At 37.4% G+C, this 23,629-nt stretch overlaps 1 protein-coding gene across 2 annotated transcripts in view; it reads left to right on the forward strand.

The window, feature by feature from the left end:
• Positions 1 to 23,629, forward strand: part of GABA-B-R3 (gamma-aminobutyric acid type B receptor subunit 3) — a 91,667-nt gene that overhangs the window by 35,154 nt on the left and 32,884 nt on the right. Inside the window, exons 1-3 of one of the 2 annotated variants that reach the window (XM_090172472.1) lie at positions 6,566 to 6,616; positions 11,765 to 12,073; positions 15,510 to 15,614. In XM_090172472.1, the coding sequence (XP_090028598.1) occupies positions 11,822 to 12,073; positions 15,510 to 15,614 (357 nt within the window). In that variant the 5' untranslated portion in view covers positions 6,566 to 6,616; positions 11,765 to 11,821. Of the gene's footprint in view, positions 1 to 6,565; positions 6,617 to 11,764; positions 12,074 to 15,509; positions 15,615 to 23,629 lie in introns of those variants that run through there. The other variant, XM_090172471.1, reaches the window with a different exon arrangement.

Here is a 23,629-nt window from a genome sequence, read left to right on the forward strand (position 1 = left end):
ATTATCGTTGAGTGCCGTGTCCAATAGTTTATACGCCCAAGGGCAAATTCTTCCGAGGAGAGGTATATTTTGGCAAGCTTGCCAATTTGCTATTAATATGAAATATAAATAACAACTCATACGTACGCTAAAATCGATAAAGTTTTTGTACACTTTGAATTACTCAACATTTCTTAAAATTATTATTATAATTATTATATTATATTTTCTGTTAGTTTCATTTAGAAACTTACCGCTTTCAACAACCTCTTCATTTTAAGATATATAATATTTTAAGTTACTTCGGTCAATAACTACTAAATTGTTTCACAATTGTTTATAACATGTTTATATATTAAAACATCAAATCCATATAATTGGAGCTTCTTTTTCTTCCACCAATGATTACGTAATTTATCGCTTTCGATGACGACTAGATGTTTTGAAATAAAACTTCAAAGCTACTTTGGTCCATAACTACCCAATTACCTTGGCAATTGTACTGTATATTGTATATATTGGAACTTTTTTCCCTTGTCGGAACCTCAGATATCTCCGCGAGGGACGAGTCGATCTGAGGGGATTAATCAAGCCAACCAAGTTACTTTACAATGTTTCCACAATTGCTTCCGATTTGATCCAATTTCCGGAGCGAATTTAGTCGTATATAGTACATCTTTATCTGGCTCTAGAAGAAGCTCTCTTTCTTTCAAATGATCGCCCAAAGAGACTGACAGAGAGAGTGGCTGGAGACGGTAAAAGCTTCGGATTCCACTATCCTCGCAAACAGAAGGATCCGTGGCCTCTCTTCGCTGCCGCGTCCAGCCTCTTATCTCCATTCCGAATGCCACGCGAGTATCTCGCTCTCTTCAAAACTTAACATTTGTTGCTACTTCTCGACCGGTACAGAGTGCGTGTCCTAAGGGGCCTTTTATCCGCGCTGGGTTTTCACCCTCTATAATGCTAGATTGGCCGCCACTCCGATCCGAAATAGCCCCGTCGATTCCTTGTCCAAATCCACTCGTTTAGTTTGTCTCAAGCTAGGCTGCTATTTTCTCCGCGAGAGGAATTGCCTCTGTCCCCTCTCCCTGACAGCTTCCCTCGACCCTCGCCTCCATTAAAGGTTAGAAATGTCGAATACCTTTTAAACGCTTGACCTCCTATTTGCGTGTCAAATGGCTTTGATATATTCCACATCCTACAGTCCAAATGGGTGCTCTCTATACTAAATGGCCATCTCGACCTTTAAAATGCTTATATCGAAAATATACTAAAGTCTTTTAATAAAAAATAACTTCCGTAATCATAGTGCTCTCGACCTTGGATATGGTGATTGTGATTTTCGAAACGGCAATCTTTTAAATTGGAAATTTGAACACCACTACTCTACGAAATGGAATGGTAGTTTTAAATTGACGTGTCGATGTACCTAATGAATTTTAATTTGATATGAAAAGACTGGTTATACCTTTTTTATATCCGACAGAAGGGTAAATGAGAAAAAGGATAAAACAAAAACTTTCCGGAAAGTAAATGATTTACTTAATGAAAATCTTAATTACCCTCAATCTACACACCTATGAAAAAAGAGTGTCGCAACGTTCAACAATTTACCTTCCAGTTATGATTTGGTCCTAGTCATTTTATCTTTTTGTTTAGCACCTTTATATACCACTGCGTAAAGGAAAACCTTTTTCGGAATTGGTTTTTTTCTTGTAATCAAAAGAACGTGGACGCTCATAAACGCCCTACCTCATAGCGAAAGTCAAGCAAGCATAAAAATCACTATTTGAGAAAAGAAAATAGTTTTTTGGTTTAATATACTTATAGCAATGATCCATCTTGATTATTTAACATTCTAAGGTCTACGTTAATAAGAAAATTAAATACTTTAAAAGAAGAGGCACGTGAATTGTCAAATTGAAATTTTATTTCAGAAACCCGCTTCTATAATGCCCGGATTATGCATAATACACCTGGATTTCTTAAATAAAATTTAATTTGATAAATCATGTAGCTCTTATTATAAAGTACTTAATGATTCATAAATTTTACAGCGTGAGCTCTTGAATCCAAAGACCAAAAATTGTGTGTTTAGTTATTATTGAAATCAACTGTTTCTAAGTAGAGTACTTTTATAATTTTAATACGTGAATGACGCTAGACAATTGGACAAAGTTTAAAATAAAATACAAATAAATCAAGTACAACCGCTCTATATAGATGTACTTTCTTTCTCATAAATGTTCTCATATTTACTTTGATTTAATTCACGAGTCTACAATTACAGGTAGTGTAGGGTAATAGCAAAAGTGGATATGACTTCATACAAAAACTCTCGCCCTCGCTTGATTTCGTACCTTTGGCCATTGAGTTGGGAATATTAATCTAGAGGTCCAATCAAAACGTCGGAGTTCACTATTTCGCGAAACAAGTTTTTAAAAAATAAGAATACTGCCGTCTGCTCCCAAATGACGAGAAAACTTTATCATTCTACCCGTGGCGCCGTCTATCTCTCAATGGTTCGTTCAAATAAGACGCGTTTTCTGTCAAAAATATTTTCTTTTTTCAAAAATAATGGATGGCGCCACGGGTTATATGATAACGTTTTCTCGTCATTTTAGAGGAGACGGCACATTCGTAATTTTCAAAAACTTGTTTCACGGGGAGCAGATTTGATTGGATCTCTAGATAAATATTCCCAACTCAATGCCTTTGGCTATGCTTGTCATGATATTTCTTAACTAGACCACGCGTAATTTTTATTATCCATTAACAAGTCGAACCGCTAAACCACGTGATTTTTAAAGAAAAGTAGTACAGTCAGAAGGTCAACCCGGTCCCGGTGTTTTTAATTCTTATAGCGAAATTTGGGAGGTTGTAGCTGTTTGGCGTGAGTTTAATTAAGTTTTAGTTAATTTAGATATAAATTTGAAAATTTAAAATGCCGCGAAAGAAAACTGCAGCCCAGTTAGCGGTTGAATTAAAACCACAATCGACACAGGGTAAAAAGCGCAATTAGAAAGTCAGTTCAGTCAAGCCTTGGCCCAATATTGCATTACGAGATCAAATTGTTATTCTTAAATACAAATTGAACTAATAATCATTTACATAATAAATAAAATTGAATTAATGAAATAACAATTAGTTTTAGAAAGCAAATTTTAAAGATATCGCGATTTTTACGACTGAAATAAATTTAACACTTTTTAATCACGGCAGAACCCCTCTAAGGTCGTATGTACCTACGATAGTCGGCTTCAACTCTGGGGGAAAATAGTATTCATCCGCGTTAGAGGGGGGAGCCATAGAAATCTTGGCAATAGTAAGTGTAGGGAGCTGTTGACACGCGTGGCATGATGGGCTTGCCACCACCCTCCTACGCATAGTAACCAGGCCGCATGTATAATGACATTAAAAGTCGCTCGATGACTTGGGCATAAGGTGGTGCCTTGGGTATTAGCCTGGCTGATTATTAATTTATTAATAGCACACAAATTTATCAAGGAAGGTTTACGACAGTAAAATTACAGAGAGGCGCTTGAAATGGGATGAAAATGAGTACAATCAAAGTTAGAAGACTCGGACCAATGGGGGGGGGGGGTCCTTAAGAAGACCCCCTTATCGTCTACGGCACTGATGATAACTTTTATAATTCGTCTCCGTCTTTTAGAAATCACCCTAAAGCTAGAACAAAATGCGTAATTGCATTTTGTCGACCAAACTTTAAAAGCCAAGGGCGCCCTGAGAAATTAGCAGAGTTTAGGCAACGAAGTTTTAACGCGACCATCAAAATGCTTTAGGAAGCATCGCCAGAATAGCTGGAGTAAGCTACGATTCATAAGCCGCGTTCACACATACCCTCTGAAACGTTGCGAGTGCTCCCGCAACGGATGGATCCTGTCGTGTGAACACTTACCAGTTTGATAGCGATTCTTGAACCATGAGCTTTTCTTAAGAAAGTCGACAATATTTTAGTGGATTTTTTGCGCCTAATAAAATTTTTATGAATATTTTAAAAGCAAATAGTCTTCCAACTATTATTATTATTAATTAATTATTAATTAATTTATTGATGACAAATTTGTTACAACATTTTGTTATATTTGGTAACGCATCACCCCATTACCACATGCGTGGCTGGGGCTTACAATTAATTATTTCGAAAGATTTAAGTAAATTAATTTAAATATATATACATACATAGTAGTTCGAAATAACACAAAGTAGACTTCGTAATTGAAACGTTCGCGGTGGTTACATAGTTTATAAAAATAACATATCGTGTAATTCAACATGGTTAAAACGTGTGAGCCAAAATATTAATTTGTTTTTGTAAGTTTGTAAAGTAGTGCATTTCTTCAAGTCTATTGGTTTTAAAAATACAACAAATTTCTTCCGGGTGCATTAATTTTTCACTAGAAGGTTTTAAAACGTAACTCAAATTCGTGAGCAGCCGAACTCCTAATTGTATGGTTGTATTACGCGTGCCCAATTTTCTTAAAAACTCACTGGAAATCGCTCGCGTGAACAAAACGGTTTCCAAACGCTACGAACCGCAGTGCGATCGAAACGAACCAAAACGTTTCCGAGGGTACGTGTGAACGTAGCTCTAAAGTCGTCTGTTTAACCTCTCTATTTAATATAGAAGAAATATTAAAGACGCAATTAAAAATTCTTTCTCCATTATCGATTATGTCGGAGAGGGGGAGACACAGCCACGATTAAGCCGTGGCAATCGGAAACTCATTTATCGAAGCTGCAAAATGTGAGAAGTGGGAGGGGGCGGAGGACAGGCGATTAAAAATTAACTCATTTTGGTAGAACAGTGGGAAGCGTCTTTTCTTTTTTGCTCCGAAGCCGCGGTCAATAAAAATATTTGTGGCCATTTTGATTGGAAAGCTTGGCGTAACAATAAGCAGCCGCGTAAAGGTTATTCGCGGCTTTTTGCGTCCGAGATAAGGCAACCCGTCGTCATTAGGCCTTCAGCCGAGCAGTGGGATTTTTGTTTCGGGCTCTTATAGCCAGCGTTTCTGGTTGCAGTTCGCAAATTGGCTCATTTGACGCGCGTTGCTCTGAAAACTCTAATGTCCAAGGAGACCGAGCCGCAGTCTCGCTTTGCTTAACAAGATGCCTTATTCAATGGATTCTCCAAAGAAAGGGAGATCTGGTTGAGAAATAAATTCGCTACTGCCACCGACGCGATGTGTTCGGTAATTACATCGGAGCCTAATTGGCAGTCTAATAAGCCAGAGCTCGGATTTCTTTATGACTTTTTGCCCCTTTTAAAGCTTTGTTAGCGGATCTGTAAAGTTGGGAGATTTTTTGCGTCTCGTTAGACGTATATTTCTAATTTGAATCCAACTTTTCGAATGGTTGGATCTGATACTGATTTCCTTAGTTATCTCTCTTTTCTTGTATTGCCTTTTCAAAAATGCGCTCACTTGAACGTCAGACTGAATACGTCGTAATTTGAAATATCTTTTTCGTTGTATCGCGTTCTTTCGCGTATGTATGGATATATTTTAAAACAGCGTTTTTGTTCGATATTTCTCCTTATCTCCAAATTAGAACACTGATCTTCGCGTTATCTCCAAATTAGAACTTTTCTCTTTACGTTATCTCTAAAGAGGAACTCTTTCTCTTCGCTCTATCTGCAAACTTGAACTTTTCTCTTCGCAATAAATCCAAATTCAAACTCTTATCCTCAGATTATCTCCAAATTCGAACTCTTCTCTCCGCGTTATCTACAAAATGGAACTTTTCTTAATATATATTATTTGTCTTTATCGGTTTTATTACTTTTTCCTTTAGCATTTTCCGTTTGTACATATGATTTAAATAACCTTTTTGATTGGTCCCTCTTTAAGCCCCTATCGAAAAAATGTTTCTTCGTAGTTATAACGTAATGGCTGGTTCATAGAGCTATATAAAGAACCAAAACAATACGCAACCTTTCTCCGAGTTTCCGAATCGTTCTCGAAAGATGGATTTGACAAAATGTTCCAGCGATTTTCTTTAAATTGAAACGATGCGCCAAATATAACGTTTCCATGGTACGCTAAATAAACCGAACGAGGTGGTATCTCTGGATGAGGTTTCGAACCGGTCTCAAAGTTAATACTTGAATCGTTTTATTAAAAAAACTTCGTGCATGTCGTAACGATACGCGTCTTATTCACTATATTTTGAAATTGAATAGAGAATCGTGAACTTTTCCAGAAGATAGTTGACCAGCCTACCTAACAATCGGAAAAATCGGATGCGTACTCTTATTATTTGAGATATCAGTGCCATTATTTTTTGTCTTCCGAAGATGGAGAGAGATTTCCTCCGCCGCGGATAACCAGTACAGAAACTACTCCAATTATTCCGTCCAGTTAAACCCGAACTCGTGCTGTAGCTAACCGTCGCCTTATTGGCCGCTACACTTTCTCTCGAGTCTTTTTCTGTCTCAGCCAATTTTTCATACGAGTATGGTGAACTCTTGACTCTTCGATAGCCCTCTCCCACGTGGCCCGAAAGAAACGCTTTTTGCTTCCATTCCGCGAGGATGGAAAAAAAGTTTCAAGTTTGTATTTATTCCCCGCAGACGAAGCCTTATTGATTCTCTCTGGGAATAACTCTCGTAGCATCTGTAAGCGTTTTTTTTTTCACTTTATACTTTAAAACAATTTCGAGGAAGAAAGTTGAGCCCATTTCATTTTGACGTTAGTGAGAAAAGGTCTCAAGGAGCTTAAATATTATTGAACTGTAAAAGATTGGGTAGGCTGGAGCCCGCATTTCTCGCGGAGTATTTTCTCTTTTTGTCTCAAGTTTGCGACTTTTGGCGATGGTTAGCATTTCTCCCGGTTCTGTGTCGTAAGAGTAGACTAAACGTGTTTCTTTTTGGTCATTTTATTTTTTGACAAAAGAAAAGGAAGGTTTCAATAAATCAAAAGGAAAATTATTTTTAAATAATTTTTTTTTAAATAACGTTTAATTTTTTTTCTTTTTTTTTCGTACTCGCTTACTCGGCGTAAAAATGTTACGTATTTTTTATCCGTATTCGATTTACTGACATATCGAAACGATAAAGATCAATCTTGATTATATATAGTTTTTCAATTTCCAAATCGCGAGACCCTAAAATATTTTTTATAAAACAAAAATGAATTTCAGACTGCGCGAGACAATTTTTTTCCTTATTTTCCAATTTAAATTCCACATCTAAATATTTATGGTAAAATCGAGAAAACAAAAATATGGAATAGTTTTGGTAAGGATAAAAGTAAATGGTCATTTCAATGGAAAAGCCCGTTTTCGTATTCTCCGGGTATTTAAAAGAATACTCGACTTTTACACAATTACATTTATTCGGCTAAAATGAAAGGTGGTTATTGGTTAATAGCTAAAGATTAACCCTTAATAAATAATAAATAAAAATAAACGGGTGCAACCATTTTCTGAAGTTATACGGAAAAGTAAAAGTTCTCTCTGACGCCGTATGACTTAAGAGAAGCGTTTACGTTAGCAATTTCATTTAAACGCGTATAGTTTCTCTACATAAAAGACTGAAAGTAACTCCAAACGGAGAAGTCCCGGGGGGCTGGCCGTCTTTAAGGCAATAAATATCAGCTTATCTTCGGCTCGGAATTGGGTGAAAAGTGGCGTTCCCTTTTCCGTAAAGCGCGCGACTTTAGCTTCCGCGAATCAGCACAAATACCTCTCCTTCTTAAGTCGCGTCTACTTCAAAGATTGTAAATCGTTTCGTTAAGCCTAGGCTCGGTCTCGGATACCTCATAAGTCCTCTTCATTTTTTTTTATATAAATTCGATATATTTTTTTATTTCGTATAGACGCTATAAAGTTATTTGAAATTTTAAAATAAGATGGGATAAAAATATACTGTTACTAAGGTCCGCCAAATATGACGTATCTGTATTATATTTCGCCTATAGAGAAGAATATATTATATATATACACTTTCAATTTTCGAGTCTGTGTCGCTCGTCGAGAAGGGACTCTCGCAGCTTCTTGAAAAAATTTCCATTTGAATTGAACGGTCTCTCGCGAGGATTTAAACTTTCTCCCTCGAAACTCGGATTCGGAACGCTATAAACGACGGTGGCAAGAAAGGCGGCAAGGGGGGTACGGTCTTCTTCTCAAGTAGTTCCTCGTCGGGATGCGCCGTATTTTAAGCTCCACGCTGCTGTTTCTTGTATTGTAGTCTCTGGTGGCGTTTATGACCTCCCTTTGCGGGAAATAGACTATATACCTGCTTCAGAGTTTACCAAAGTAGAAAAAAAAATTATTATATTTCCGAATATGGAGTTTTATCATTTGATACACTTCCCTCAATGAACCCCTTATACTCTTGGCTACTATAGAGTTCACGCGATACGCGGTTGGTTTTAAATTGAAAGAAACAAAGAATTGTTCCGATCTTTCGACCTACAAACATTATAGCTTCGAATCGGTAAATACGATTTCTTTTGTGGAATCGGATGAGGGATGTTGCTTACTAGCGGAGGGTTTCCTTTATGTACTAATAATCAAATACAGAAACCCACGGGACTTCAAAGCCGAAAGTAGTTCCTTAAGTTTAACGCCATCCTATAAGATATAAGAAGAAATATATATATATCTTACGAGTAAAGTATTCTCCTCCAAACACTGCTCATGTTTATAGCTCGAAATACGTTCCTTCGAGGGCTCAAAATAAACATAGATATTTCCATAAAATCCCCATCAAAGTCAAATATAGAATTTGTGGGGCCGCAACTGGACTAACAAACGGTTTTTCTATATACTGCCAGAGCTGCTGTCAAAGTTCTGGCAGCAATGTTCGGCAGGGGGCAAGACAGTCGTGGAGGATTTTATGGAAAGAAGTATAGCGAGTCTCTAAACTAATGGAAAATGATTCATATTCCTACGCAATGTAATTTTTACATTTTACATGGTTAGAATATGTAATACGCGCGGTAATTGTTTTTTACACACAATCTATAGGGGATTTGTCTGTATCAAAAGTAGCATAAGACCCAAAAGTGTGTCAGCTGTACCTTCGCGCCTATTAAAATTTCTAGTGAGACCTAGTCACACTATAGACTACATAACCTACTAGTTGGAATAGTACTAGCAACTTTATATTTAGCCTTTAGTCTGGCGTGATTTTCTCTCTTCGATTTACTCGCCCGTAGACATTCGTTCTAAAACGCCTCACTCGGCGGCGCTGGAGTACCTCGATTTTGATGACGTATTTTCCGACCCCCCTTCGTTTCCCTTTTTTACTTTGCGACAATCTCTCATTAACTACTATACCGTTCTGACACACTTTTGGGTCTTATGCTACTTTTGTCTGTATTAGTTTCACCATAATTCTATAATGTAATTCTATAAGTTTGTCACTTAGGGGAATAGAAAGTGTCACACTTATGTTAAAATATTATATACTTATGGTTTCACTATGGTGTCCGCCACCACCGCTTGTGTTCGCACGTTTTAGAGGTACCATGACACATGATACGTCAATCAATTGGAAATATTATACCCTCGTCGGCATTGTTAACATTTGTGAGATCGGGGCCCCGAAAGTGGGGCATTTTCTAGGGGCTAACCACTTCCTAAAATTGTGTACACCGATTATAGCGAGTACAGTCTATGGTAGTGCTTAATCTGTAATCAATTACATAATCACTATAGTACAGTCAAACTAAAGCTACGGGCTTGTACACCGATTACGGATAGTGGTCAGCCCCATTTTAGTGATTTTTTACGATTTTCGCCTTAAAATGTACATTATTTTTTAAATTAAGAGTGACTTCGTTGAATATTATATTTTTAGGTAGTACTGATCATTTCTGAACTACATTCTCGGTTGCATTAAGAAATTTTAATTTTAAGTGATATTTCTGGCCAATTCGCGGTACCTCACAACCCGCGTACGCACTATTGTTCTATTTGAATTTCGTGCCAATTGATACAGGCGCCATCTAACTCACGTTTCACTACATTATTCCCAAAAACAGGTAACTCGAAAAATTGGGTTGGTCTAAAAATTTATTTAAATTGACGTATTCACGTTTCGCTACCAAATTTCCAAAACCAGGTAAATAGAAAAATTCTTTGTCTATAAAATTCGTCTTTGGTTTATTAAGTTAATGTGCAAGATGACTGCAATTTGTTTAAATTTAAATTGAACATAAAGTTAATACATCGGGGAGATTGTGTGTAGTTAAATGTCCGTGACATCTTGTTTTTACCGTGATGTAGTGTACACATACGCGGTTTGGCGGGAAACTCGCGCCGAAACAATCTGAGTCGAGCCTGCGAAAGTACGTGTTTCACTTTTAAAACCTTGGATGTATACTAGATCAACAACGTTGCCAGCCGTACTATAATTCTAGTACATTTCGATAATTTTACCTTTTGAATTTTTCCATACTATAATTTCAATCGCGTACTATATAGTACGATTTTTGCGATAATTGTATTATAATTTTACTATATTTCCGATATTTGTGCGATAATTTAAGAAATTTTAGGCTAAGAATAGGTGTTTCTAAAAAAAACAATTAAAAAAATAAGTATAAAATGTTTTTGCCCACATCGCGAGCTCAAGTTATTTAAGTGCTATACTTGTACGCGAGTTTTGCACGCGGATTCCAGATTCTGAAGGGTCTCGCGACGGCAGCGCGTGCTCTCTACCTTCAAGAGCTACAGCTAAGTGACGTAGACAAAACATTATCACATGACCTCCCGTATTTTATAGAAACACCTATTGAAATTTTATTATTCTTCGAGTGTTTGGTTTGCACTCGAAAATACGGCCGACTTGGTACAATTATAGTATAAGGTATCCGTCGCCATTTTCTTTTTTATTCAATTTTTTTAAACAATCAATGGACAAACCAATTTTATTTCAAATAAACCCCCGCTTTTCAAGAAACATTGAGAATTTATGGTATATTTTCAAAATTAAAAAATACGTTATTCTATCCAATATAGGTAGAATATACAGAGCAAATTTGGTCGTATTTATTCATTTTGATAGATTGATAGATAGTAGGGTACACGTCTAAAGTCTTACTGCTTTTGGACTTAACTACGATTTACACAGTAAATGCAAACCGAGTAGAGGCAAAACGAGAAATACCCGGTTAGGTTAGGTTAGGTTAGGTTGATTTCGTAATATAGGTGCGTATTTATGATTTTCTAATATTTCTGCGACGTTTCGTCGGCCAATAAATAGAGGTGCATTACTCCGGCTATCGTCAAGTCCAAAATGGCTCTTAATATTCTACCTATATTGGATAGAATAACGTAATTTATGATTTTGAAAATATACCATAAATTCTCAATGTTTCTCGAAAAGCGGGGGTTTATTTGAAAAAAAATTGTATTGTCCATTGATTGTTTAACAAAAAAAATTAAAAAACAAAATGGCGACGGATACCTTATACTATAATTCTACCGCCGACTTGACTAATCAAGCGTGTTGTAGCCTAACGAAAACGAAATATGTTAGTAACGGCCAACTATGATAAAGTGCTACCACGCTATAGCGAGTAATCAAAGTTGGCCGTACTTGCGTACTATATTTTTCTGGAAAATTCGATAATTTTTCGGCTTCGATACTATAATTTCAGTTTTGGGACCTGGTAACGTAGATGGATCGTAAGAAAATATAAAATCTGATAATGAACAAACAAACATTAACTATCTAATTTTAATCGAGTTGTTTTTTAAGCAAATGACGTAATATATCTTCGGTTTCTTTGACAGTATTTATTTTTCGTTTCAGTGTGACGCCGGTGTCGCGGTGGACAAGTTTTTCTACGCTTTATTTAAACGTCCTCAAATGATCATGTTGTTGGGTCCGGCCAATTCGGACACGACGGAAAGGCTGGCCAGAGTGGTCAATTACAAGAACGTGGTGCAGCTGTCGTTCGGCGCTTTGTCGCCGGCTTTGAGTGACCAGAAGAATTACCCTTTTTTCTATCGCGTCGTTTCTCCGGACATTTCCCACCATTCAGCGCGAGTCCATTTCATCCGGTACTTTCAATGGGACACCGTGGCGACCATCTTCGAAGACAACGACGAATTCACCTTGGTAAGCGATCTCTTCTCGCTACTTCCCCGCCATTTTCTCCTTCCGCAAAAGCCACCAAATATGTCAATATCCCGCGGCTTGATGCTAAAGCGAATGAATTACGCTCTTCGGTGCGTTATATTCGGCGAGGAATCCCGAAAGGTAGAAAGAGAAACCAAAATTATCGCGTCGCTCGGTACATTGATGGGCAATTTCGGGGTGAACCTTCTCGGCGGGTGCGTCAATGTATGAAATATTCCGGCCAATCGCGGATGAAAAATGGTCCCGTTAGCTCGGTCGCCATTAATAAGTTCTCTCAGCCACATTTATAACCTTTGCGCCAGGGGGAGACTCACGGGGGAAAGCACTCTCTGTCACGGGCATCTGACCGCGTTCGCATCTGGTACAAACAGTCTCGCTTTAATCGCGTTTAACTAACAAATGTCTTTCCAGCCAGATACAGTACGCCGTAAACGAACGATACAGAGTACGTAGTAAAGATTATGTAATACGCGAGCGAAATTGATTTGGTATTGATATCGGGAGGTTTAGCGTCTGACTCGACTCGCGTATAAGTTCCGTCGATCATTACGCCACGCAACCCGGTTTTGCCCCAAAAAAACAAATATAAATAGCCATTCGATTGTTTCCGAAATCCATATCGGTTCGCGAAAGGCTCGAGACAAAATGATATTTGATGGATTTACGAAACAAACTGACTTAACTTGATACCTCAAGTGTGGTCGAGCAGACGGCCACGATGGTTGGTGAGGTTAAAAGTTCATACGACGGCCGTCCGCTATATCGAAAGAAATGTTCATCATTTAGAATAATCTATAGTCTTTATATCATGCGCAAATGCATTAGCGATAAAACTCGGTCGCTACAGTCTACGGAGAGTATTCTCCGGCATTGAGAAGTTGACGACGTCTTTTCTCATGGAGACCGGGCTATTAAGGGAACTACGTCATTTGTAGACTCCGAAATCGTGAGACTATGAAAAGGGACGTTAAATTAGAGATAGCCCGGTATATTGAGAAGAGAGCCGCTTACGGGATATTAAGAAGACTGTTGAACGCCTAAGCTTCGATATAATAAGGCGCACGCACCGGGCGACGGCTAATGGCGTTAGATCATTCCAGACAGGGATTGACACTCTTCCGTCCTCGTTAGTTCGACTCATATTCGCGACTGAATTATTATTACCTTTGCTAGGAATAGACCGAAACGCGTTTGACAAGGGAGATGATCCTTTCACGGGGTAACGTCGTTAGAGGCCGTTATTTAAATACCAGATGGCGCCAACAGTCTGACTCTTATAGACGTTTTAAATTATACCTAAACTTTATAATTTTTACATGAAGCATCGTTTAAAAGTCTAAGATTTTTTTTGTTGTAATACGTCGGCAAGCATTTATTCCTCCCCTACAAAACTTTAAATTAACGCTGATTAGTGGCTGATTTTTAAATTCGCGAAGTCTGAAATTTTAAATTAGCTAAACTAAACAAAAATTTCGTGGTTTTTTTATTTTTTTTTAGACTTGCTTTTGGATTTTTTTACATAAAACGTCGCTTAAACTAGTGCTAGAAGTTTTATTCTGTAAAATAAGTAAATAGTCTTTCCCTTCCCGCCAAAAAGTTTAAATTGGCGCCATCTCGTATAAATAAAAGCATTAAAATCGAAACTCTAAGGGCTTCCCTCTAAATGTTTGTAAGGAATTTGAATAGCCGAGGGGATAACCACAAATACCAAATCCTTATATTATTTTTGAGATTACTTGTTTTGTAAATAATACATGTTTCATGGTGTTCTTCGTATAACGCGAATACTACACAGTATTACAATGTTAACACGCAGAATAATAATTTTAGTACGTGGGGATACAATATTATTTAGATCACATGGTAATATTTGCATAGTACACTATAATATTTGGTATTAGACTGGCTGAAAACGCGGATCCTTCTGCGTTGAGTTTGCAAGTTATCTTCCCGCTGGTTTAAGGGGTTTTCTCCCAGGTCCATAAACACTTGTTGAGGTTAGCGGTAATAGTTATTGTTTCCCACCACCCTCCTAAGCATTGTTATCTACCCGCCTTATTTCAAAGGTATTAAACATCGCTATTCGCTAGCTGACTTGGGTCTAGGGTAGTGCTTTGGCTAGACCCATCTACATGTAATTATTATTATTTTGAAATACAACATAATATTCTATAATGTTAAGAAATAGAACATAATATTCTATAATATTTAGAAATAGAACATAATATTCTACAATATTTAGAAATACAAGATAATATTCTACAATATTTAGAAATACAAGATAATATTCTACAATATTTATAAATACAACATAATATTCTACAATATTTAGAAATACAACATGATATTCTACAATATTTAGAAATACAACATGATATTCTACAATATTTAGAAATACAACATGATATTCTACAATATTTAGAAATACAACATAATATTCTACAATATTTAGAAATACAACATAATATTCTACAATATTTAGAAATACAACATAATATTCTACAATATTTAGAAATACAACATAATATTCTACAATATTTAGAAATACAACATAATATTCCATAATATTTAGAAATACAACATAATATTCTATTATATTTAGAAATACAAAATAATATTCTATAATATTTAGAATTACAACATAATATTCCATAATATTTAGAAATACAACATTATATTTGGTAATATTCTATAATATTTAGAAATACAACATTATATTTGGTAATATTCTATAATATTTAGAAATACAACATTATATTTGGTAATATTCTATAATATTTAGAAATACAACATTATATTTGGTAATATTCTATAATATTTAGAAATACAACATTATATTTGGTAATATTCTATAATATTTAATAATTCACGATAAAACGTGGTATTATCTATAAAAAATTGAGATTATTTGGTATTAAAAAGTATAATGTACCACGGTCAGCTGCTGGACAGTTAGGCATTCAGATGCGAACGGACTCGGGTGGACGGCGGCGTTCCAAATGACTTTTAGAAGAGAGTATATTTCCAGCCCCTCGCCCCTCCTGGCAATGTGTATATACTGTCTCTTTGTCTATTTTCGGAACTTCCCCCATTTCTCTATAGTGGCTGGAGATTTCAGCTATAAGGCACGCCTCACTTAAGGCAAAGCCGCTCTAGTTGAGCTTCGTGTTTTGGACCCACCGTCATCCTCGCCTCGCGACAGGGTTCTCCTTTGATCATCCGCGTTTACTGCATTATACATATATGCATATACACATATCTGTATATATGTGGAGAGATAGAAAGAGACGTAATTCCCATCATTCATACGAGAAGCGACCGCTAGGTGGAGCCGAACACGTTCTTCGCCTTCTCAAATTTCTTCCACGGATATATTCTACGCGTACTTTTATAAGATCCGCTTCTCTGGTTTCAGCCAATCAACGCGTTGATTAGCGATTTGGAATCGGCAAATATCAGCGTTCCGGCCACGATTAGCCTGACTGAGCAGGATTACGAAGATCATCTGAAGGAACTCAAGGTGAGTCCGCCTAAAAGACCCTCGGGCGATGTCTCGAAGCGTAGCGCGCTACCACGGGTGCCGCTCTTTGGTACCATCTATTGGAAGAAAATGTCTCTCTTGGCAGTTTGGGCGCTGGTTTCGCGGTGCGGGATTTCGAGTTTAAACGTGAAAGCCTTTCTTGACGGATGGGTTAACAGACTGGCGCGTACAAACGTTCATTTTATGGGTGTTCCGATAGAGAGCTTTTAAGCTTTCTCGACGGAAACTACAGTTGGCCTTGACAAATGTTGGGGTCAGAAACGAATTTGCGAGCTTCGTCAGTGGTATTTGGCAATTTTCCCTTATATTGTACAGGAGTCCCACTGATCCCATTATTGTAATTGCATTGTTTATTAAATGTTAATCGTGATCAGCCGCGTAGCCATAAATTTATCCGACTACGCGGAATTACATGGGGGCTTGAAATGAGGTTGAAATATTAGAACGGTCAAAGCTGGGAGACACGGGCCAAAGGGAGGGGCTTTGACCAAAGGCCCAATGCCACAGGGACACGGACTCGTTTTGTTTGACCAAGCGGACATAGACCCCCAAAGACAAAAAGATATTTGAAAATGGCTCCGCCCAATTCGCCTTTCTATAAAGTAACATCGGACTTCTTGTTTAGATGTATCGGGCACGTCTCTCGTGACGTAGAAGCTAGGAGCAACAAACACAACACCCCACACAAGGAGAACGCAACCCGTCAAAAGTCGTGGATTTTCTTGTGTACGTTTTTCATTGGCTAGATGCTTTAGCGCCTGCTGCCGTCGGAAGGGGAAATTCAGAAATTGTCTCCCCCCCCCCCGTAAAACGTTCAGCGTAAAGGCTCGTGACGCTCGTCCAATGAAATTCGTACACAACCCTTCGTTAGCGTGTTTAAAGGCTAGCTGCGTTCTCCTTGTGTTTGTTGCTCCTAGGTAGAAGTGACATTTCACTACGATAGCCAATAGACGCTAGCATAAACTCTATTTATGTCTTATTCAACTTGTTAAAAAGTTCCACGCGTGTCTTGATATTTTAGCGTAATTGGGCTCGAGCGATTTCGCGCGTGCACCCTGAAATAATAAAAAAATGCACGAGCCTTTTTCGCTAAAATATTAAAGAGCGCGTGGAACATTTTAACCAGTTGAACAAACTGTCACGAATTAAAATTCGACGAGTCGCCCTTTTTATAAAGATCTAACCTTCAAAACTGAACTGAACTCCTACGTATTTCGTGACGAAAGCGATACATTAAAACAAGTTCGGCAAGTGTAATGACTTCATAGAAAGGCTTATTGAATAACTTCCTCGAATTTATTACACGGTAACCAAATTATTTACGGTTACTATTTGGTAAACAACAATATGTCACCTCGGGCTGTTGCTGAGTATTTGATGGAAAATTAATTATATAATTCTATTTAACAACGGCGTGTGACGCACGCTCGTTGCCACGTGTTCATTGGAACGTGCCACGGAGCATGTGTCGCGCGCCGTTGTTAAATAGAAGCGAGGAAGCCCCTTAATCGTAGGCAGGTTCGGTCCCATAACGTTGTGCAGCGCCCCCTTTTAACCAAAAACATATCAAGAACCGCATCCCGATGACTTTACGAGTTTCAAATATATTTAATATTTAATCATGTCATTCTTAGCCTGTCAATTTTAGTCTTTAAGCTTTGTATAGTTGATCTTAAAAATCTAGAGTAAGAATTTTGAAGAACCCTTCAGTAGTCGAAAACGCATTCAATGGTTTCTGGAAATATAATGAGCTTTCCAGTCAGATCCACTAGAAATTGCCGAGTCTTAAAATCGGTCTGAGCATCACGGCATAGCAGTATACATGTATAGTATAGCCTATAGTTATAATCAGTTTTCGAATATTCGCGTTTAAAGCTAATTTTCTTCTATATACGCGCTATTGATTTCTCACTGGTCATTGGTTTCGGATATTAATTAGGGGGGGTTCTCTTTTATTATCTGGAGGGAGGGATCGATGCCGCCCCCCCTCACCTTTCCATCGTATCTAACTCCCATCCCCCGTAACCGCGAACCTTCTGACTCGTACACAAAGTCCGATAGTTTGAGCCCTTTGACGTGGCAAAATTTATAATCACGTAACCGAACCAAATCGTACGCTATTATTCTTCTTTGGAATATTAAATATAAGCAAGGTTTGGGCGAATCGATTGTCTAGTAATCGAGACAATAAATGTGCCATTTTCGCGTAAAATGCAATGCCAGAGTTTTAAGATAACTTAATTTTATCGATTTCGCTTTACATTTAATTGAATTAGGGCTTTTAGTCAGTGTAGTGATATTTCGTTTTACATTTAATTGAATTACGAATTTTAGTAATAAATGATGGAAGTAAACTAAATTATATGTTTCAAAAATTTTGGAAGTGAATCTATCTGCGTAAAGTATACCTGAATTTCTAATAAATCATTTTAACAATAAAACTCCCTTTATTGATATTTAAATTTAATATTTAACATTTTTTATTCATTAAGTCGATAAAACGTATTTTAACTACAAATGTATCTTACCTTATTCCTGATGTAAAATGTAGTTATATTTACCATAATGCTTGCTCACTGTGTTTCAAAGTTAATTATTTTTTAGCCAAAGTTAAACAATGGTCAGCTTCGAATAATATTTACATATTTAGTTCATAGACGTAGCTCGGTGGTAATGAATTTTAAACTATAATTTTGGATTTAAAAAAATGTAGACAGTGTTTGAGGTAACTTTTGATTAGTAAAAAATATTTTAACACAGTGTATTTTTCAACATACTCAAAGCTTTCATTTAACAAATTAGGTTATTTTTTATTTTAAGGTGATAAACATGGATTTTAGTTAGCATTTTAGGTAAATGAAAAATTTCCATGTTTTAAATAAAATTCCTCTGGACTTGCCCCGAGATTAATCTTCAGTTAATTGATTTTTTTTAACTAAAACTGCTCTATCACCTCGCATTTGTACACTCGAAATTTAAGTATCACATTCAAATGAGGTAAATCCATCAAACCGGCCAAACGCTTCATTATTCCGCTCCGTTTTCTAATTACTTAGTAATTGGAAATTAAAACCTCGCTATGGCCCATCTGCTCCAGAACTTTCCCACTGTAGCGAAATGAGCAAAATAAGAACTCTTTCGCTGATAATTATATTTATTTCTTTTTTTAGAACAGTCGTGAAAAGGAAAAAAAAAACAAATAAGCCGGAGAAAAAGGAATCGCTTCCTTTCGCAATTTTATTGCGGAAAAAAATCAAAGGATGACAGAGTCGGGAAAAAAGGGAATAGTCAGAACAGTAAACCTAATTTGTCGGTCTGGAAATAATTAAAAGCAACAACAAACCTTCCGCTTGCTGAGTTCAATTAACAAACTACTTAATTTCTTAAAGCAAAATTTATCGCGACAAGCGAAGGATAGCCGTCCTCGGCAGAAAAAATCTCTTAGATGGCGCTACTTAATCCCGTACGTCGTTTTATCCACGCCCCAAAACTATATTTTAAAATAACAAGGCGATAAAATTAATGGCGCTGAATGTGTTTAGACGAGAAGATTAATGAGCCTCGGACATGTAATTTGGTGACTTTAATTTGTCTTTTTTTTTAATGGTTCCTCCAAGATTCCCTGGCACTGGCTGCCCTCAGTTGTCGAGATAAACATTTCGGTGGTGCCATGGCGGAGACCGTGACCCGTTACAGGTTTTTCGATTATCACATTAGATGCTCGTTTGTCTCTCTTTTGACACTTTTTCGTTTCTCTATCTCTCGAGTCATTTGCTTTATCTCAGTCGGATTTCGTACCGCAGTCGCTTTTCGTTTGGTTTTGACGTTACCGGTATTGATACATTAAGGGCATTTCCCGCATTATGTTCTGATTGATTCATTTCGGATCGATAGTCTAAGTCGGTCTTCGGCTCTATAAACGTTATATTAAAATTTCAAATATTTCGTGGTACAACTTCTCGACTAAAGAATTGTAACATTTGCCATTGATATCTACTTTATTAATATCTTTAAACCCTAATGTTAATAATTAGAAAATAATTAAAAATGTATTAGCCTATTAATTAGAAAATAATTAAAAATGTATTAGCCTATTAATTAGAAAATAATTAAAAATGTGCTATTAATTAGAAAATAATAAAAATGTATAAGTCTATTAATTAGAAAATAATAAAAATGTATAAGCCTATTAATTAGAAAATAGTTAAAAATGTATAAGCCTATTAATTAGAAAATAGTTAAAAATGTATTAGCCTATAAATTAGAAAATAATTAAAAATGTATTAGCCTATTAATTAATTAACAATTTAATAGCATAATAATAACAATTTAATAGCATAATAATTACAATTTAATAGCATAATAATAACAATTTAATAGCATAATAATAACAATTTAATAGCATAATAATTACAATTTAATAGCATAATAATTACAATTTAATAGCATAATAATTAACCATTAAATAGCATAATAATTAACAATTTAATAGCATAATAATTAACAATTTAATAGCATAATAATTAACAATTTAATAGCATAATAATTAACAATTTAATAGCATAATAATTAACAATTTAATAGCATAATAATTATCAATTTAATAGCCTAATAATTATCAATTTAATAGCATAATAATTACAATTTAATAGCATAATAATTAACCATTAAATAGCATAATAATTATCAATTTAATAGCCTAATAATTATCAATTTAACATCATAATAATTAACAATTTAACATCATAACAATTAACAATTTAACATCATAACAATTAACAATTTAACATCATAACAATTAATAACAAATTTAATGGTATAATAAATAATTAACCAATTAATAGAATAGTAATGAATTGCCAATTAATAGAATAGTAATGAATTGCCAATTAATAGAATAATAATGAATTGCCAATTAATAGAATAATAATGAATAATCAATTTAATAACAAATTTAATAGAATAATAATAAATCAATTAATAGCATATAAATTAACCATTTATTAACATTATCATTAATTAACCATTTAATAATAAATTATACATTTGTTTTAATTAAAAATGTTCAATGTGTTGCAAATATCCGAATGCTCATTGGTCAGATCTCTCAAAATATGGTATAAATAACAAATGCCCAAAAAAGGATATATGCCTCACTAAGTATTTCATCTTGCAATTAAGAACACAAAAAATATGTTTTGTGAATATTAGAATAGCATAATCATATTGAAACCTACTCCAACTTAATCTAACCTAACCTAATAAAACTAAATCTAACCTAACCTAATACAACATATCCCAAACTAACTTATCCTTAATCTAACCTAACCTAACACAAATTACCCTAACCTAACGCAACTTACCCTAACCTAACGCAACTTACCCTAACCTAACGCGACTTACCCTAACCTAACGCGACTTACCCTAACCTAACGCGACTTACCCTAACCTAACGCGACTTACCCTAACCTAACGCGACTTACCCTAACCTAACGCGACTTACCCTAACCTAACGCGACTTACCCTAACCTAACGCGACTTACCCTAACCTAACGCGACTTACCCTAACCTAACGCGACTTACCCTAACCTAACGCGACTTACCCTAACCTAACGCGACTTACCCTAACCTAACGCGACTTACCCTAACCTAACGCGACTTACCCTAACCTAACGCGACTTACCCTAACCTAACGCGACTTACCCTAACCTAACGCGACTTACCCTAACCTAACGCGACTTACCCTAACCTAACGCGACTTACCCTAACCTAACGCGACTTACCCTAACCTAACGCGACTTACCCTAACCTAACGCGACTTACCCTAACCTAACGCGACTTACCCTAACCTAACGCGACTTACCCTAACCTAACGCGACTTACCCTAACCTAACGCGACTTACCCTAACCTAACGCGACTTACCCTAACCTAACGCGACTTACCCTAACCTAACGCGACTTACCCTAACCTAACGCGACTTACCCTAACCTAACGCGACTTACCCTAACCTAACGCGACTTACCCTAACCTAACGCGACTTACCCTAACCTAACGCGACTTACCCTAACCTAACGCGACTTACCCTAACCTAACGCGACTTACCCTAACCTAACGCGACTTACCCTAACCTAACGCGACTTACCCTAACCTAACGCGACTTACCCTAACCTAACGCGACTTACCCTAACCTAACGCGACTTACCCTAACCTAACGCGACTTACCCTAACCTAACGCGACTTACCCTAACCTAACGCGACTTACCCTAACCTAACGCGACTTACCCTAACCTAACGCGACTTACCCTAACCTAACGCGACTTACCCTAACCTAACGCGACTTACCCTAACCTAACGCGACTTACCCTAACCTAACGCGACTTACCCTAACCTAACGCGACTTACCCTAACCTAACGCGACTTAGCCTAACCTAACGCGACTTACCCTAACCTAACGCGACTTACCCTAACCTAACGCGACTTACCCTAACCTAACGCGACTTACCCTAACCTAACGCGACTTACCCTAACCTAACGCGACTTACCCTAACCTAACGCGACTTACCCTAACCTAACGCGACTTACCCTAACCTAACGCGACTTACCCTAACCTAACGCGACTTACCCTAACCTAACGCGACTTACCCTAACCTAACGCGACTTACCCTAACCTAACGCGACTTACCCTAACCTAACGCGACTTACCCTAACCTAACGCGACTTACCCTAACCTAACGCGACTTACCCTAACCTAACGCGACTTACCCTAACCTAACGCGACTTACCCTAACCTAACGCGACTTACCCTAACCTAACGCGACTTACCCTAACCTAACGCGACTTACCCTAACCTAACGCGACTTACCCTAACCTAACGCGACTTACCCTAACCTAACGCGACTTACCCTAACCTAACGCGACTTACCCTAACCTAACGCGACTTACCCTAACCTAACGCGACTTACCCTAACCTAACGCGACTTACCCTAACCTAACGCGACTTACCCTAACCTAACGCGACTTACCCTAACCTAACGCGACTTACCCTAACCTAACGCGACTTACCCTAACCTAACGCGACTTACCCTAACCTAACGCGACTTACCCTAACCTAACGCGACTTACCCTAACCTAACGCGACTTACCCTAACCTAACGCGACTTACCCTAACCTAACGCGACTTACCCTAACCTAACGCGACTTACCCTAACCTAACGCGACTTACCCTAACCTAACGCGACTTACCCTAACCTAACGCGACTTACCCTAACCTAACGCGACTTACCCTAACCTAACGCGACTTACCCTAACCTAACGCGACTTACCCTAACCTAACGCGACTTACCCTAACCTAACGCGACTTACCCTAACCTAACGCGACTTACCCTAACCTAACGCGACTTACCCTAACCTAACGCGACTTACCCTAACCTAACGCGACTTACCCTGACCTAACGCGACTTACCCTGACCTAACGCGACTTACCCTGACCTAACGCGACTTACCCTGACCTAACGCGACTTAACCTAACCTAACGCGACTTAACCTAACCTAACGCGACTTAACCTGACCTAACGCGACTTAACCTGACCTAACGCGACTTAACCTGACCTAACGCGACTTAACCTGACCTAACGCGACTTAACCTGACCTAACGCGACTTAACCTGACCTAACGCGACTTAACCTGACCTAACGCGACTTACCCTAACCTAACGCGACTTAACCTGACCTAACGCGACTTAACCTGACCTAACGCGACTTAACCTGACCTAACGCGACTTAACCTGACCTAACGCGACTTAACCTGACCTAACGCGACTTAACCTGACCTAACCTAACGCGACTTAATCTGACCTAACCTAACGCGACTTAATCTGACCTAACCTAACGCGACTTAATCTGACCTAACCTAACGCGACTTAATCTGACCTAACCTAACGCGACTTAATCTGACCTAACCTAACGCGACTTAATCTGACCTAACCTAACGCGAC

This window comes from Leiobunum rupestre, chromosome 4, assembly GCF_980474605.1.
Source record: "Leiobunum rupestre chromosome 4, qqLeiRupe1.1.hap1, whole genome shotgun sequence".
In the NCBI taxonomy this organism is placed as follows: domain Eukaryota; kingdom Metazoa; phylum Arthropoda; class Arachnida; order Opiliones; family Sclerosomatidae; genus Leiobunum; species Leiobunum rupestre.